At 36.3% G+C, this 18,641-nt stretch overlaps 4 protein-coding genes across 4 annotated transcripts; 1 reads left to right on the top strand and 3 right to left on the bottom strand.

Annotated features, from left to right (window-relative positions):
- Positions 1–9,951: 9,951 nt before the first annotated feature.
- Positions 9,952–10,171, bottom strand: FOMMEDRAFT_159051 (uncharacterized protein; the record flags this gene model as incomplete). Its single annotated transcript, XM_007269086.1, has 2 exons — positions 9,952–10,077; positions 10,145–10,171. 2 exons carry the CDS (start codon positions 10,169–10,171, stop codon positions 9,952–9,954), a joined length of 153 nt encoding a protein of 50 aa, XP_007269148.1.
- A 168-nt stretch (positions 10,172–10,339) lies between these two features.
- Positions 10,340–11,715, top strand: FOMMEDRAFT_142325 (uncharacterized protein; the record flags this gene model as incomplete). The annotated part of the gene is made up of 4 exons (XM_007269085.1): positions 10,340–10,441; positions 10,501–11,091; positions 11,157–11,337; positions 11,447–11,715. 4 exons carry the CDS (start codon positions 10,340–10,342, stop codon positions 11,542–11,544), a joined length of 972 nt encoding a protein of 323 aa, XP_007269147.1. The 3' UTR covers positions 11,545–11,715.
- Positions 11,716–11,952: 237 nt separating this feature from the next.
- Positions 11,953–13,797, bottom strand: FOMMEDRAFT_127026 (PAP2-domain-containing protein). Its single transcript, XM_007269084.1, has 2 exons — positions 13,737–13,797; positions 11,953–13,685 (listed from the first exon to the last, which is right to left on the bottom strand). Exon 2 carries the CDS (start codon positions 13,674–13,676, stop codon positions 12,192–12,194), a length of 1,485 nt encoding a protein of 494 aa, XP_007269146.1. The 5' UTR covers positions 13,677–13,685; positions 13,737–13,797; the 3' UTR covers positions 11,953–12,191.
- A 257-nt stretch (positions 13,798–14,054) lies between these two features.
- On the bottom strand, positions 14,055–14,631 carry FOMMEDRAFT_159048 (histone-fold-containing protein; the record flags this gene model as incomplete). Its single annotated transcript, XM_007269083.1, has 5 exons — positions 14,055–14,130; positions 14,193–14,233; positions 14,289–14,384; positions 14,456–14,516; positions 14,594–14,631. 5 exons carry the CDS (start codon positions 14,629–14,631, stop codon positions 14,055–14,057), a joined length of 312 nt encoding a protein of 103 aa, XP_007269145.1.
- Between the last annotated feature and the right edge of the window lie 4,010 nt (positions 14,632–18,641).

The following is an 18,641-nucleotide window of genomic DNA, read 5'->3' as shown; positions in this document are numbered from 1 at the left end:
AAACCCTACTGTTCTAACTTATACCTAAGCTACTGACTAAGCCTAATGTTCACTAATCAGAATGATTGGTTTTAGAGGGAGGGTAATGTTACAGTTCTCTACTCTTGTACTTTCAGTTCTGAGGGTTCTACACCCTTCTGTACTGGAACTCAGAACTTCTGTCCCTTAGGGGTACTGTTTATAGACTATATGTGTGCTGACTCTTACTACTACCCTTCCTTACTTCATTATTCCATTCCTTTGACCACCCCTTCATTCTTTGTTCATTCTATAGTCTCTTACCCTTTGTCCATCCCTTCATTCTTTGTACCTTTATCTTTGACCTTCTTTTCTTTCATTCTTTGTAGCTTATCATTCTTAGTAACTTATACTCTCTGAGTACTCTTGTGTAGTTTAGTATATATAGGCATACAAGATCAGACTAGTCCTGTAGTCTTGATCTTGTCTACTCTAGGTAGTCCTGTACTCTTAGGCTTACTCTATATACTCTACTCTTGTCTCACTCTCTCTCTCTACCTGTTCTGTGAGTTCTAACTACATTCTAGTGCTTACATTCTGTATTTCTGTTGTGTAGGATAGTTGTAGCCCAGGTCCCCTTACTGAGCCTTTAGGTCCCCTCTATACTGTTACTGACAGTAAACTAACTAAAAAAGATGTGTAACTTATTATTGTTTCTCCTTACTTAACAAAGCTATACTTTTTCACTATAGTGTAATAACTCTGTATATTACTTCCTCTGTCAAATTATCTTAATCACAGCTAGTTATGTGTCTTGTATTAATAATTAGCTTAAATTAGGCTAAATTTTAATTAAAACACTTTCATTCTGTATTATTCATTTAGTATTTTAATTAAAGTATAAACACAGTATGTATTATTCTTCAGTTTTACAATTCTTTTTAAGGAGGCAATAGTTGACTTAGACTTTATCTACCTTACCTTGTACTCTCTCCTCTGATAGTAAATTAGACTAGAGATTATAGACATACTAACTTAGTTTTTATATACTCTAATATAGAAGTCTTACAATTGTTTGTTTCTAAGGTAGTCACTAGTCAGTACTTTAATGTAGTACTATTGACTATCCTAGTCTATTACAATTATTTGTGTTTCAGTTACTTAAGAATGTATTTTTCTGACTAAAAGTAAAATACAAGTTACAATAATAGATAAAAAGGTATAGTAGTTGTGTAATTATCTCTCTCAAGTACACATTAAGTTATATCTTTACAGATAAAATATTTTTGAGTAAGCTCAATACTTATATATAAAGGGTTATGGTTCATTAATGTTAGAGGAGATGTGTTCTCTAGGTTGATAGTACTCTTAAACTACAAATATAGACCTACAGCCCTTAAACCAACTATATTCCCAAAGCTACCAGCTAGGATTTATGCTAGGAGAACAAGTAGGAATACAAGAAGAGTCAAAAAACTAAGAAACTACTGTATTTACAGGCTGCTTTTTATAATAACTAAATAACAAGAGTAAAGTAAGGAATGAAACTTAAGAATAAGATTAAAGAAATAATAAGAACAAATATTACAAAGCTAACAAGCACATTAGAGGCTAGGAAGAATTAACAGAGTATTGTGCATTAGAGAATATAGGCTAAAAGGCTATTGTACAAAAGAGGCACAAGTTACTAGAGAATATAGGCTAAGAGACTATTGTACAAAAGAGGTACAAGTTACTATATTAGGTAAGAAATGGATTGGCTGTGTTGTAAAATGAGTACTCATTTCCTTACAGTCCTAACATCACCTCCCTCCTTAGGTTGTATGTTCTGGACAACTGAATTTAGGGGCTATTTTGTTTAAGCAAAGTGTTAAAGTCTCTAAAGGTTCCTTTTAGAATGTTTAGTTGTCTTAGAATACTAGGATAGACTTTATAGAAATCCCTAACAGTATTCTAAGCATGAGTAAGGTCATTTTCAGGCTACCAAGTTGCTTCCTAGTATTCTACCCATTTGATAAGAAACTGAAGCTTTCTCTTATAGAGTTAAGAGTCAAGGATAGTCTTGACTTTGTATTTGATCTTATTATCTACAAGTTCTGAGGGAGGAGGAGGAGGAGCCTTCTGAATATTAAAGACTTGAGGAATATATAGTTTGAGCAGAATCTCATTAAACACTAAGTGAATCAACCATCCCTAAGGTAGTTTAAGCTTATATATACTAGCTCTAACTTTTGAGTCAACCTTAAAGGGACTAAACCATTTGTCATCAAACTTTTTAGTAGGTCTAGTAGTCTTTATGTTCCTTAAGTCTAAACACACTATATCTTCTAGCTTGTACTGTATAGAGGGGCCTGAATAATAATTATAGTACTTCTTCATAGTTTTAGTAGTTTGGTTCAAGCTTTTCTTTACAAGTTCCTAAACATCTTTAATATGCTTAACTTATTATTCAACTGAATATGTACCAGTTTCAGTCAAAACCAATCTAAAGCCTACAGGGTGTCTTCTAGAGTTAACATAGAATGGAGAGAACTTTGTAGTAGAGTATTCTTGATTGTTATATACAAACTCAGTTATAGAAATCTATTCTACCCAGTCTGACTATTTATAGTTAATATACAAGTAGAGATACTGTTCTATCTCTTGATTAATACACTCAGTTTGACTATCAGTTTGAGGATAATATACTGTAAAGAGATTCCCTTTAATATGAAGAGTTTTGTAAAGTTCTCTTATAAACTTAGTATCAAATTATAGTCCTCTATTATGTATAATCTTCCTAGGTAATCTATAGAGTCTGAAAACTTAATCCCTGTACAGTCTAGCCATTCCCTTAGCTGTAACCTTTATAATAGTAGGAAGAGCATGTATTTGCTTAGAGAAACAATTCACAATAACACAAATAGTGTTAAATCCCTTTAACTCAGGCAATTCACTAATTAAATTAACAGATATTACTTGCTAAGGTCTAGCAAGTGTATTATGAGGATGTAATACCTTTTGTCTTGTAGTGTGTAGGGATTTTGTTCTTTAACATTTATTACAGTCTTGAATATACTTCTTAGTGTCTGTCCTCATCTATAGCTACTAGAACTCTCTCTGGATCATTTCAAGCATCTTCCTATACTCTGAATGTCCTACAAGTAGGGAATCATAATATTCCTTCAGAACCATTAGTACAAGGTTTAATAGAACATATATCTTTGAATTCCTGTATATATAGTTATCTCTAATAAGTATACTAGCTGGGTACTCCTCTCCTTTGTCTAATAATTCCTACTGAGTGTTCTGAATCTTTTACAGAATGACTTTACTACCTGTATACACTATTCCTCTTAACTAGGAGTCTTTAATAAAGGTAACATCTTTGTTATCATACTCCCCCTTATTAAATTAAGGACTTCTAGACAGTGTATCTGCTTTTACAAGTGTTTTTCCAGGTTTATACACTAAAACAAAGTTATAGTCTGTCAGTTCCATTCTCTAGCAAGCCTGTCTATAGTTTAACTTGTAGGGAGCTTTAAAGTATGTCAAATTAGTATGGTCAGACTATTCTTTAAAGGTTTGTCTTACTCTTAACAAGTACTAGCACTAGTCCTTAATAGCTTCAACAATAGTAAGCATTTCTTTATTATAAATCTTATAATTTTGCTCTACAGAGTTTAGAGACTAAGATCTGAATACTATAGGATACTATACACTATTTTGCTTTTAAGAAAGGACTACTCTAAGTGTGTAATTAGATGAATCAGCTTCTACTCTGAAGAGATTATACTCATTTAGAATTGTAAGGACAGGCTGTGAGCTCAATTGTCTCTTAAGCTCTTCTATAGCCTCTCTTTACTCATTTCCCTAAGTAAATAGAACCTTCCTAGTTAGTTTAGTAAGTAGACAAGCTATTTTACTATAGTCCTTAATGAATCTCTAATACTAGTTGTAGAAACTAGTAAACTGTTGTAATTGCTTCAAGTTCTTTAGTTCTAGCCATTCATTAATAGGCTTTGCTTTTTTCAAGTACATTCAAATCTTATTGTTCCTAATAATGTGTCTAAGATACTTAGTAGTAGATCTTTTGAATTCACACTTCTAGAGCTTAAGAAACAAGTGATTCTCTTATAGAATTGTAAAAACCCTTTGAACTAAGTGTCTATACTCTTTAATATCTTTAGAATAGATGAGGATATTGTTTAGATAGATAATAACTAATCCCTTATTAATTAATTCACTGAAGATATTGTTTACAAAGCCCTAGAATGTAGTAGGAGCATTTGTGAGACTAAAGAACATGACTGTAGGCTCAAACAATTCTAGATTTGTTCTGAAAGCTGTCTTCTACTTATTACCCTCTCTAATTCAAATATTATAGTATCCCTAGTGTACATTAAGCTTTATAAAGTACTTAGAATCTTTGACCTTATTCAGAAGCTCTTGAATTAAAGGTAGAGAGTACTTGTTCTTAATAGTACCTTTATTAAGCTTTCTATAATCTTGGATTGGTCTTAAAGATCCATTCTCCTTCTTAATAAAGAAGAAAGGCAATACTATGAGGGACTTTGAATATTGAATCCTTTCTAAAGCCAGATTCTCAGAAATAAAATCCTTGAGCATATCTTGTTCTCTAAGAGTTAGAGGGTACACTTTACAATCTGTAGCCTTAAAATCCAGCTTTAGATTAATAGTATAGTCCTAAGATTAATACTCTAGTAATTGCTCAAAGGATTCTTTACTAAATACATTCTTGTATACTTTAAGATAATGAGGGATTGTAAAAACTAGGATAGGATCATTATTAGTTCTCCTTAAGTACTCTAGAACATTTGGATATGTCTCTAGTTTATCTAAGGACATAGAACAACTGTCTGAACATTTAGTAAAGGACACAATACCTTGTCCCTAATTAATCTCTGAATTATGCTTGTTTAACCAATCATATCCTAGAAAGATATTACTTAATACTAATATAGTGACTGTTAGACAAATTGTCTCTGTATACACTTTAACAGAGAGTTCCACTTTAACATAGTCCTTTAGGAGACCTCTATTATTACTTGTACTATTAGTATTGAAAACTAGAAAGGGATTCTTAAAAGGGTATATTGTTAACTTGTTGTTCTTGACAAAACCTGTATTTATGTATGATCTAGTACACTCTGAATCAATTAGAGTATGTATATTAATGAGTCTATAATCTGTTTTAATTGTCAAGAACATATTCAGTTGTCTTCTAGTACTAGAGCAAATGTATAAAGCTTCTCTAGGAGAAACTGAGCCTACAAGTCTACAAGGGATATTCAAAACTGTTTCTACACCTTCCACCTCTTTACAAACTTCAGAATTAATAGGTTCATTAAAAAAATAAGAGTCTTCATTGTCTAGAGTATTATAATACAAATAATAATTGTTTATATTTGATTCAGATGTTTAGCATTAATTATTTACATAACAATAACTCTGTTCTAACTCTTTCTTAGACAATACAGTGTTTATACCTAAGGATTGACAAAAGACTCCTCTTCCTCAATCTGTTCCTTGTCTGATTCTTTATCTATAAAGTCCCCTTCCTTTAATTCCTACATTGCCTCTATAAAAGCAAACCTTTCCTTGAGTTCTATAGCTCTGAGAATCATCCTAACTCTTTAATACTGAGAAGGACAAACTCTAGCAAAGTGACCAATCTCTCTACAAATGTAACAAGCTCAATTTTTCTTAGTATTGTTAATTAAGATGTCTATTAGTTCTCTAGCTCCTAAGAATGTTTTTCTATTAGGAGTTGACCTGAAAGGATGTAAGGTTGGTTGAGAATTTGTCTACACATTTAGGGCTTTAAAATGTGTAGTAGAATTGGATTAAGGAGAGTTGTAAGCCTTGTTAGGAAGATTAAAGTGTAGACAGCTGTTAGATTAACTACTAGAGAGTCCCCTACATGTAAGAGTCTCTCTGAGTCAAGTTTCATTATTGTTAATCTGAATTGTATACTTTTTCCATTCATTATAAGTATCTAGAACTAGTAATAAGTGTATTAACTGACAAAGTACTTTAGGATTAAGAGTATACTAAAGTAAATTAATTATTATAGAGTCATATACTTTACTACTCAGTCTAGCTTCAGTCTTAAGAATCTCAAACTGTTAGAAAAAGACATCTACAGAGTAATTTCCTTGCTTGAGTTGTCTAAGCTTCTAGATAACAGTTTCTTTCTTACTAGAGTCATCAAATGATTGTTCTAGTTACTCTATAAACTCTTAGAATGATTGTGTGTAAAGAATTTTGCCCTCATTGTCTGTGTTTTAGGTAACCTAATTTTCTATCTATATAGTAACTGTCCCTTCCTTTAAATAAGAAAGTATAAAGAGTATCTTCTTTTTACTGTTATAGAAGGCTCTTTTATTAGTAAGGATATATAGTAGACATTCTCTTTTAAAGTCCTAATAATCCTTACCTCCTTTGTACTCTCTAAGAGTAGTAGTGATCTTTCTAAGATTTCTAGTAGGAGTATAGTATATTACTATAGTAACAGCTTGACTAGTAGTCTCTATAATCAATTAAGAGACTGAATTCATGTTTAAGTGTATATAAGTACCTTATTAGAGCTGTACAGGCTTGTAAGAGAGTATAAGAGAGTTTCCTAAAGGATTTAACATTGTTCCTAAGGCTAGCTTTAATAAATCAACTTCTGAAGCACTGAATACTCTTTCAAATACTTGAGTAAGCTCTAAAATGTCTAGGTCTTTGTTAGAGGCTAGTGTGAATAGTTATAAACAATGTATAAGTTCTAGGAAATGTTTCTTCAACTAGTTTACTACCTAGACAACTTTAATCTTTTAGTTTTAAACTCTTAAGCTACTTATATATACTCTGTTCTAAGTACAATCTAGTGACTCTTATCTAATAACACTAAATAACTGTAAGACAATGCTGGACTTTTAGACTATAAGGTTCCTGAAAGTGTTACTACTTAAGAGAGGCTCTAGTCAACTAGCAAACAAAGGCTAGGGATTGAGCTTCACAAGTGGTAGGTTAAAAAGTATTTAGAAAAGAGTATAACTATACAAATTGTAAAGACAATACACAAACTTAAAAGAGTGAAAGAGAGTAAAGGATAGTAGTAATACAACCTTAAGAGTAGAGTATAAAATAATAGAAAAATAAAGTAACAAATGAGTGAGGGACAATATAGAATTAATAGGATAGTAAATCAGTTTAATAGTTTTTTAAGAAAGTAAAAGGTATATTTATAAAAGGAGTAAGGAATACTCAAACAAGTAGTAGCTTAGCTTAAGTAAACTAATCAAGTAGTGGCTCAGATTAGGCAGATTGGGCAGATTGGGCAGATTGAGCAGATTGAGCAGATTGTATAGAAGGAGTGACTGAGTAGTAGCTCAAGTTAGGGAAAGTCAAGTAGTAGCTCTGACTATATGTAGGAAACAAATCAAACAGTAGTTCAGACTCAAAGGAGAGTAGGATCAGATAAAGAGGATAGTCAAGTAGTAGCTCAGACTAGGAGGATATTAATTGAGGAGCAGCTTAAACTAAGAGTAGTATTAAGGTAGAGATGAGTTTTTTAACTCTTATGTTAGGGGAGATGTGTTCTCTAGGTTGATAGTACTCTCAAACTGTGAATGTAAACCTGTAGCCTTTAAACTAGCTATATTTTCAAAGCTACCAGCTAGGATTTATACTAGAAGAACAAGTAGGAATACAAGAAGAGTCAAAAAACTAAGGAACTACTGTATTTACAGACTACTTTTTATAATAACTAAATAACAAGAGTAAAGTAAGGAATGAAATTTGAGAATAAGATTAAAGAAATAATAAGAACAAATATTACAAATCCAACAGGTACATTAGAGGCCAGGAAGAATTAACAGAGTGTTGTGTATCAGAGAATATAGGCTAAGAGACTATTACACAAAAGAGGTGTAAGTTACTAGAGAATATAGGCTAAGAGACCATTGTACAAAAGAGGCACAAGTTACTATATTGGGTGAGAAATGGATTGACTGTGTTGTGAAATGAGTACTCATTTCCTTACAGTCCTAACAATTAATAGAAACACAGTCTAAGCTACTCAACCATATTAGTCTACTTTTATTTTATAGTGAGAAATAGTAAAGTATTTAGTAATTGAGTGTATTCTAATTACAATGTTTAGAATCACTATATTAGACTTCTTAGAATTATTTGTTTTATAATTTGTATGTAAAATATTTACACAATCTATTAGTCTGTAGAAAATAATAGTACTAATGTTTTACTATAGATTATAGCTTTAAGTAAACACTTTTAAAGTATAAAGCAAAAGGATTATTATAAATGTGTACTAATCTTAATCCCAAACTTGTATCACATACAGTTATATGTTTTCCCTCTGATCACTTATTCTTTCTACTAACTAAAAAGTTAGGCTAGACTATGTTTTAGATAAGTACTTTATATAATAAGCTACTTACTACTATAGTACAAGATTCTAATTTAACCTAATACTAGGCCTAGTTACTATTGTTCTTATAGACTATAAGTATTATACCTATCATTTTGTATAGATATAGTACAAACAGGATTGTTTTATAACTATTCTTCAAATCTGTGTATTAGTACTTTATTAGAAAAGTAAGTAAGTTGTCTTACTAAATGATTTCTTAACTAATTTTAATAGATAGAAGACTTTCAATCCTCCTCAAGACTCTTCTTACTATAAAAGTAGGTATTAACTTTAGCCTTTTTATTTACAGCAGTTTATTTCAACACTGTAAGAATAATAATAACCTCTTTCTTTACTCAATTAGACTAATATTATGTACTTTAGTAGTTCCTGCCAGTCTTGTACAAGATATCACTTTCTGTCTAGTAAACAACTTGCCTCAATCACAGCTAATCATCTCATAGTAAGTATAATTTTCAAGTCTTTAGCCTTGCCTTAACATAGTGTAAGAGTGCTCCTTTAATATATGAGACAATTTTACTTTGTCTTACCCTCTCTAAAGTAGTAGAGTACTGAAGAATATTATCCAGTTTCAAAGACTTCTATCTTGTTAGAGTTCTCATTAAAGACCAGGTTCTGTACTATAGCTTGTAAGTAGGATACTCCTATATAATCCTCTGACTCAAGCTATTATAGTGTAATATTTTGCTACATAACAAGAATTATAATGATTAGAGTTAAGAGTATTAATCTATTCCTTACAAAACCTCCTGAATACAGCTAGAAGCACAACACTTCTCTGTATTGTTAAGAGCCATCTCTTAATTAATCTAAAAGAAGCAGGCAAGAGAGGAGTGAACAAAGGCATAAATTACCAACTGAGGACTGTTAGTAACATCAAATTTATTCAAGATACATCAACCTATACTTTTCTTCCTTAACCTTAGTTAATTTATTTTAGGTGCTCTGACAACTGTAGACTTAAACAAAATAGGAACAGACATTGTCTAAGGAGGCTCATTTGCCTCATAATCCTGGGACAGTTACCACATAGGATCATTATTATCAACTTACATGTTGTGTTGTCTGCTTCCCTTCATTTTATTTCCACTGTGTCAAATTATTTATTTTATTTATTCTCTGGCCTTACTATCTGTGCTACTGTTTTCTTACTGTCTCTAAACTACTATTTATGTATGCAGCTAAGCGGTGCTAATTGTGTATATACATTGAACACAGTGACCCGTGCATATATTCATTGAACTCATCACATAAGTAACCACTCAAACTATTTTGATGTAGGTCTGAATATGTTACAAATTGAGTTTTGGGACGCAAATAACCATCAATTTGACTTTCGTATCTCACAATAGATAGGCCTTAGACATGCACGCAAATTCGAATAAAGCCAATGATTCTAGGTGATCCGCTTGGTTGCTTTTGATGTGCTTCGTGTAACCTCTCTGGCTCCGCAAGCCCGTGGTGGGAACTGCTGCCGCATAATCAAAGAGAGTAAATTTCGCCCTTTCTGATTACTATTAACCAAAATTTTCCTGAACAGCATTGCTAATTCAAGTACTCGTCTGGGGTAAATTACCTTCTTCGAAAGCACGAATTCCCGTGAGCTGTGCTCGACAATGCTGGTGTCTCTTCACAATGATATTCACCTCCTCTTGGCGTGCTATATTGGGAAGCAACTAACCAAACTAGGGAAAGTGCCGACAAATGTCTGTATTTCTTCTCACGCGCGCATCATAAGCAGACTGCGCTATGCTGTGCATCAAAGTTCATTGTGCAATTTCGAATTATCGTTGTTCAGATGATTCAACAACCCTTTGTTCTATTTGTTGGTACTGTATTTGCTCCGACGGGCATAAGATGGCTGCCACTTAAAAGATTATCATGAGGGCCCGTCTGGTAGGGTTCTCTCCTACCTTCATTACAGCTACCACGGCTAGAATGCATTTGGCTGCTATTACTCTCTTTCTCCTGTCGTTTATAGCCTCTGTTCACGCCCATGTACTCCAGAAACGTGATATTCGGCTTAGTTCATGGGATATTGTGAGTGCAGTTGTCGAATTTAAGAAGGATGGTTAGGCTGATCTCCTTACTTATGCTAGGGCGATATAATCCTTGATGTGCTATACATCCTTGTTTACCTCGCCTGCATAGTTGTCGGAACTAAGGTCGCACGAAACCTCCCCGGCCACAGAGCTCCTTTCATCATTCTCATCGTCGCATCGTGCCTATCGATCCTTCATCTTATACTATTGATCCCATTCCGCATCGTCAACGAAAAGTCTCCTGGCATCGTCAACGAAGATTCTCCTGGCATCTTCGACAGTACTAGTAGCGCGGATAGATTGCTGTCCGGAGTCGTCTTCTTCCAGTACTGGTCGTACAGCATCCTGTACCTTGCCCTAGCCCTCGTCTTGTTCGATAGGCACAGGAGTATCCTTTTAGGAGCTTTCAACAAGCAAGATAAGATTGCCTTTGGAGCCTTGTTCTTGGTTAATGCTGCTTTTGTTGCGGTTGCGACGATTACGGCTGCGATGTATGCGATTGGCGTCGATTCGGTGGACAGGTTCTCTTTTGGGCTGCAGATACTCCTAGCAGTATTCTCCACGATATGGGGGATTACTACTATAGCTGTTTCATGGACAGCAGGATACGTGAACAGTCGCTCTCGTAGAATCGGTGAACGTGATAAGGTACTGCACCTCAGTGTCTTCAATTGTTTACCACTTCACCTTAATGCTGCATCACTTCTACTTAGGTCTCGAGGCTTATGCTAGTTGCGATAACACCACTGATTATAATCCTGTTCGCCATCGGGGTCACAATGACATGGCTCCCTTTCCTCGTGCTAGCAACTCTCCTTGTTGACGGCCTATTCTGTGCTATTACGATCACACTGCTTGCTCTGGGCATGAGGCCCGAACTTTGGCGCCATAAATGTAAGTGCCCCTTTTATCCGAGAAATGAGAATTGCTGACCACCCTATCATCAATTATTCTGCATTCTGTATTTGGCCTATCTGACGGCTTTTCTTTCCAATCTTATTAGCCTCAAGAGTGGAGGAACTGGAAGGCCCAGCCGTGAACGCCGGTTATGCTAACATTGATGGCTCTATCCAGTTGAAATACGCTGTCCGAGCGAACTAATACTGTCTACTATCAGGGATTGTACTCCGGAATTCGAATGCCATCACAATCATGTTTTCAACCCCTCCTTTCCACCCTGTCTCACTCAATACCTTTCTCGCATGTAGTCTGAACAAGAATTCAGACATTCATGCAGTGCCGCCTACATCCCCCGTCCATCCCTTCACCGCCTCCTCAAACAGAAATGACTTTGTTGATCTTTCACAATGGAATAAGATTGTACTTGTAATCACCCTGTATCATGCCCCTTGACAGAGTTGTGTAAAGTTGTAAATGTGTTACTGTACATATAGAGGATGTAATTATGATTTTGACTGTCATGGTTACATTTGACACCATATTTGCACATTCTGTCTAGGATTTCAAGTCATCATACACTTTGCACACATAGATACTATGTTTGTATAACGCTGGCCCTGGGGAGAAGATTGTGTGGTATTGGGTATTCTATCGGTGTGAAGGAATGCTATAAATAAGAATCCCACTAAAAGAAAGCCGAAAAACGTGAAAGGGGGAAAATTATATAATGATGAAAGGCACGAGAAAAAGGGTCAACTATGTATTTACGAACGGAAAGAAGGCAGTGCAGAGGAATTATTCAAGAAAACAATGTACTCGAGAAAACAGAGCCCTCTATTAACCCAACGTTACGAACCCCGCTGACCACCCTTCACAGCCTGCGCATCTCCCACACCCAACTCCAACCTCGAAGGCGTCCCAGGCACCGCGAAACCCCTCGCACCAATCGGACTCCACCCTTCATCCTCCGTACCCGCACCTCTCGTCAAACTCGCAATAGAAGCAGTATGTTTATGTTTATGCCCACCGCCCTTCTTCCCGTTTCCATTCTGTGAGGAATATGAGGAATTGTTATTGATGAGTGGTACGGCTGATGCGGGTACAGGTGTACCAGGATTAGGTGTACCAGGATTAGGTGAACGGTACGCGATATCTTGTTCTTCTACCTCACTCGCGCCGCCGTCGCTATCACCCTCGGTGTCTGTGTTTCCGTCGAGACGGAGACTCTTCCCGCTTAACCCACGTGAGTGACCGAAAGCCCGAGTACCGCGTTGTGCGGGGACTTCGAGGTCGTACAATTCATGTTTCGAACGTGTACGTCCGGCTATAGATCCGGGTCCGCGAGTTGCGTTCGCACCACGTAATTCATTCGGCAGAAAGAGGTAGAAACATGCGGTGGCAAGGCATGCACCTCCAACGACGTCAACGAGATAATGATGCGTGAGATACATCGTTGCCCAATACAGCACACCAGCGTACGCCCAAGCAACCGTACGCATGTGAGGGAAGAAATGAGACCAGAAGAGTGCCTCGATAGTTGCGTTGCCCGCGTGTAAGGAAGGGAAGGCACCAAAAACGACTGGGGAGGAGGCGAAGGTTTTTTGGTAGCCGTTGCCACCGAAAAGCGCGTCGATGCGCATTAGACCTCCTGCAGAGCCATGTACGGCGTACGTAGCAGGAGTGAGGCCGTAAATGAGTTCGTACCATGGAGCGGCACATGGTAAAACGATTTGTACGAGAACACCAATGAGGTTCATGTACCCAAACGCTCGAGCCCAGAAATGTAACACTTCTTTCGGTCGGAAGAGCCAGAGGAATATAGATACGACGACTGGAAGTGTAAAGTGTAGGACGCCATACGGTAACCATGCTAGAATATCTAACACCGGGTGCGTGAAGCGTGTGAGTATATCGGAGATATTAGCTCCATACAAGACACTCTCGAGCGCTGGGAGGAGTGACACAGAAATTGACGGTCGGTATTCAACTGGTATGAACCTCGAGCTGAAGAACGCCATAACCCATGAAATTACCGGTGTAGCCGGTACGAGGAGCTGAGATGTGAAGGGGACGAGTAAAGCGAGGATGTATAGGAGTGGCAGGATGATCTTGAAGAGTAGGGGAAGCGGCCAGAGGGACACCCATAAGATAGCAAGGGCGGCATGAAAAATATATATTGAATCGCTCAGAGTAAATTCATGTCGTTGCAGCTTCACGATGCTATCTCGAGGATCCAGTGACTTGTCTAGCCTGTTTATTGCTGCGACGAGAGCTGCGAAGAGTGTGTTGAGTACTCTCACGGGTGATGCGCTCATTGCCCTTCGCGGTGGCATCCTGGTGAGCTAGAAACTACTTCAGTAGCTATTTAACTGTTAGAAGACGTGAACGCACACCTCAGATGATGAGAGTAAGAGGCTAAGGACGATGAGCAACAGCGCCGGCCGTGAAACGACGTCGTCGCAGCACTGACCGCGCAAAGTGGAACCAGCACTGCTTACGTAGCTGCACAAACTTCCGATTATGGATATATCATCTCACGCTTTTAATTGACAGGTCATAGGAGTTTAGTAATGTCGAAGTGACAATTAATCAGAGCCACGAGGCGGGTGTATCAAGACATGGCATAGGACGTATTCATACAGACAAATGTAAGTAAAAGAGATAAAACACGGTGGTACATAGGGCATAGTCTATCCACGTGGCGACCATCTTTAAGCACCGAACCCGTACAACGTGCGACCAGAGCGCTTGAGGGCATAGACGACATCAAGGGCAGTGACAGTCTTCCTACAAAGTTGACACGATCTGATGAGTAATATATCGCAAGCACTAGACAGAGTAAAACGGACCGCTTTGCGTGCTCAGTGTAAGTGACAGAGTCACGAATAACCTGGATAGTAAAAGCGGTGAGATAGGCCAAGATAACCAGAACGAGCCACACTCACGTTCTCAAGGAAGACCTTCAGGACGCCACGAGTCTCCTCATAGATGAGACCAGAAATACGCTTGACACCACCACGACGTGCAAGACGACGAATGGCCTACACAACATTCACAAGCACAAAAGGTCAGCATCTCTAGTGACTCTTGCAGGGCTCGAGGGGATACCTACAGGCTTGGTGATACCCTGGATGTTGTCACGAAGAATCTTACGGTGACGCTTAGCACCGCCCCTGCAAACGACGACGACAACAAAGCACACAAACTCGTCAATAATCCGACCACAACACTCTAGCCAGCTGGTACTCACTTTCCAAGACCTTTTCCGCCCTTTCCACGGCCAGACATGATTTGCTAGGTTATTTAGATAGTTGAGGATAAGGTTGAGGTGATGGAAAGGCCGTGCGCGACGAGTGGTGGTAGTTGCTGGATAAGAGTGCAATATACCAATTTCGCGTTATTTGTTCCTTAATTGTCGCGCGGCACGTGATGCACCAAACAAACGCGTCGCGCAATTAGCGAACCAAACTGGAGATTCCACACCATAACAAAACTACTATCGGTAACCTCGTCTTGACTTGATGGCGTGTTGCCGAATTGCTGGAAAACTCAGTAGAGATTTGGAATTTTACACGACATAACGTCTTGTTTAATGGGACCAGCAAATCATTTGTTGACAACCATGATACGGAAATGACATGCTTGAGTGTTTACTGCCGTGGTTCGTTAACAAGGAAACAAGACGAGACGAGAGTAAGAAAAATATGCTTCAAAGCAAATGCAACAGGAGAAAGAAGCATTTACACAGCACAAATAAATTGTTACAAAGTGACTGTGAAACAAGAACAAAGTGTCTATAGGAGAACAAAGAATTTACATTGTATAGATATGTAAACTGGTGACAGTCAAAGAAAGAACGAAAGAAAGAAAGAAAGAAAGAAAGAAAGAAAGAAAGAAAGAAAGAAAGAAAGAACAGATCTAGAGCAGTTGCACAGATAAACTTGCAGGAGGAAACAATATAAAAGGGGATAGATCCTTAGTGGAAGTTGTACACACTAAAGACCTTTGCACTTAATGAAACTTTAGAATCCTATCCTAAGTTTAAGTTCACTACTGCTGCAAAACACTCTTCCTGCCTACAGCACGGCAGATCAAGCAGGTGCCTGTGTAATGTATCAGCCTGCAAGGATGGTTCTGACTGACAGCCTGCTTAACAGTATATAGTAAGTTTCTACACTAGCTTATCTTTTAATAGTATACTTATGTAGGATTAATTTCTGTAATGTGCAAGTGAACTAGTGTCTGCAAAGTCATTGTGTTTGTGTATACCAGTTCACATTTTCCACTTAGAAACCACACTAGAGCTTTATACACATAATTGATCTTTAGTATTAGTTTGTACACATTTGCTCTACCACTTATCTGTAAGGGATAATAGAATTCTATATTAGGTTTAACTGTACTACTACTGTAAAGCACTCTTCTTAGCCACAATGTGGTACAACCAGTTGTCTTTACAGACAGACAGGATAAGTAAACTCTTAGTAACCTACTTGATAGAGAAGAATCATTTTACTTTTTAATTAATTCTCTTTAGGATTTGTAATACTTCTTATACTAGTGTTGAAAAATACTTATATCAGATTATAAGACATTACACATTTCTCTAGTATTGTCTGAGATTATATAATAATGTGATTCTTCTTCTACTACCTATTTAAAAAGTCTTAAAAAGTAAATCCCTTTCTCTAACATGAATCAATATTAATAAGATTATATTCTTCTATTTAGAGTAAGAATACTTCTTACTAGAGATAAGTGTACAAAGGCTATTAAGTAGAGAAATTAGTCTAAAGTCTTATAATTAGTTAATATTTACTATATAATTAGTAGCCTTTACAATATTACTTAGAAGTAATTAAAGACAACTTAGTTTAGAACTAACTTGAAAAATAGAGAAAGTGTTAGGAATTGTAAAATACAGTAGCTAAGTTTAGAAAGCCTAACTTAAGACTTGGAACCAAGTAGTTTATAAACAAAACACTAATAGTTACAAGTCTAAAGATTGGCTAGATCCTTAGACTACCTTTGTTGTTCTACTTAGTAAAAACTCTAGCTTAGTATTATAAACCTTTAATTATTACTAATAGGTGATCAATCCATTAGTAGAGAGAGGGGACAGGAAGGAGTAAGTACTAAGTTAGTTAGGAAAAGGTAACAAAACCTGTATACAAGATCTTTATCTCTGTCAGGTCAAACACATACTCTATTATAGTATTACTTAGTAACCTTAACTAAAGACAAGTCATTCAGTAAAATGCTTATATAGAGAGAGGATCAGGAAAGAGTATAATGTCTAATTAAGATATAGGAAAAGACTAGGAGAAAACCTGTTTAAAGAGATAAAAGGAAAATATTATTACTTACTCAAATAAAGGAGAAACTATATAGCTAGCTAGAAACACTTTGTATAAAGACAAAGGACTATTAGAGCTAGTAAAGAGCTAGAGCCAGTACTCTAAAGCTCTATACTTGAGGAGGACTAGTACTAGTGTAAAGAGGAAGGAACTGAGAGCTCTAAAGAGAGACTATAAGAAAGTAGTCTCTTATATACACTTTGTCTATATAGATAGGAAGGTAATAAAGTTATAATATAAGGACTATATAAGGACAACATAAGGAATACATGAGACAATCTAGAACTCTAGTTGTAAGTTCTAAGATTAAATACAGAAGTATAAAGATAAGGCTAAAAGTTAATAAGGATAATTGTCTTCTAAACTAAGTTAATTGAAGAAGACTTAAAGAAAGAACTAGAACTCTGGTTGTTAGTTCTAGAGTATACATAAGGTAGTCTAGAACTTTAGTTGTTAGTTCTAGAGGTAGTACAAAGTAATAGCCTTTTATATTATAGAAGTTATAAGGAGTTATTAGAAGTTATAATACTCTACCTTACAAGAAAGTGTATTACAAACTAGTGTACAGAAAGTACAGGTTAAGTTAGACAGAGTTATAAGAAGACTATAGAACAATAGAAAGCTCTACTTTATAGGAAAAGTATTATACAGCTTAGAAAGTATAACTAGTTAGAAGGACTTATAAGGAGTTATTAAAAGCTTAAGAGGAAGTATAGAAGATATAACAATACAGTAAAGGAGTCATTAGAAGATTAATCTAGAATACAAGATGACACAAACTAGTATAGTATACAGTCTAAAGGATTAGCCAGCTCTACTTTACAGGAACAATAGTAAAGAGAGTTACTAAAGTTACTAGAGTAATATTACTCTAGCAAAAGGTATATAAGGAGGCCAGTTTGGCCCTTAAAAGTAGTTTTATTAACTTAAGTTACTTAGTACTTAAAAGTACTCTACTCTCAACCTACTAGGCTACACTTGTAGCTTGACTAAAGTAGGACTCCTCTACCCTCTCACTCTACAAGTCTACAAGTCTTACCCTTTATACTCTATTCTGTTACTATTCCTAACAATCAGAACTAGTAAAGTAAGTATATCTAACAGAAAGGAAGAATATAGTGTTACACTCACACAACACATACATTCTGATATGTTCTGATCAGAAGGGCTCAGTCACATCAAAGTCACATCATCCTCATGTCAGCAATCCTTCGATTACGTCATCATCACCCACACAATAGTCTTGGTTACTCAATTCAGACTAGTTGGGTTCTAGACTCTAGTTCTGATTCACAAAGGTAAGACTCTGAGCCTTCAGACAGTTAGTCAATTGATACAAAGGGGACTCAGATCTGGAGTCCTGAATGGGTTGATACAAAGGAGACAGTAGTAGAGTTGTTCACAAAGGACTAGTAGCTACAAAGGACTAATAATTTCTATAAATACTCTCATGTATTTTGTACTTTCTAGTAATCAAGTTACTCTCTACTGTGACTCTTAGTGTGTAGTTTGACAGTCTCCTTAGTAAACATTCTATCTTGCCTTGTCTTGTCTTGTATTACCTTGTTCTAAAGTACAGCTTTGTTGTTCCACACTACTCTTGTCTTGTTAATTGTCACTTTCAGAACTCATACATTCTGCTCAGATCTACCTATTCCTTCTCACTCTTGACCCCTCTCAGTGTCTGTACCTTACAGACTCAACTAACCTCTTCTACCTCAACTGGTACTTGAGATTGACATTTTGAAGCCTACTGTGAGAAGGGTTTCTCAAAGTGTCTCAAGTAGGCTAAGTAGCTAACAGGTGGCAGTACTACTGAGAGCACACCAACTTGATTACAGAAGAATCAGATTCTAGACCCAAATTAGATTTGGTTGACTATAACCTCTTACAACCTGTATCCTACACACTCAGTCCTGTTTCTAAAAGGGTTTCTATACA

Source organism: Fomitiporia mediterranea, assembly GCF_000271605.1.
Source record: "Fomitiporia mediterranea MF3/22 unplaced genomic scaffold FOMMEscaffold_9, whole genome shotgun sequence".
NCBI classification, from domain to species: domain Eukaryota; kingdom Fungi; phylum Basidiomycota; class Agaricomycetes; order Hymenochaetales; family Hymenochaetaceae; genus Fomitiporia; species Fomitiporia mediterranea.
This window is presented reverse-complemented; position numbering and strand designations above follow the sequence as displayed.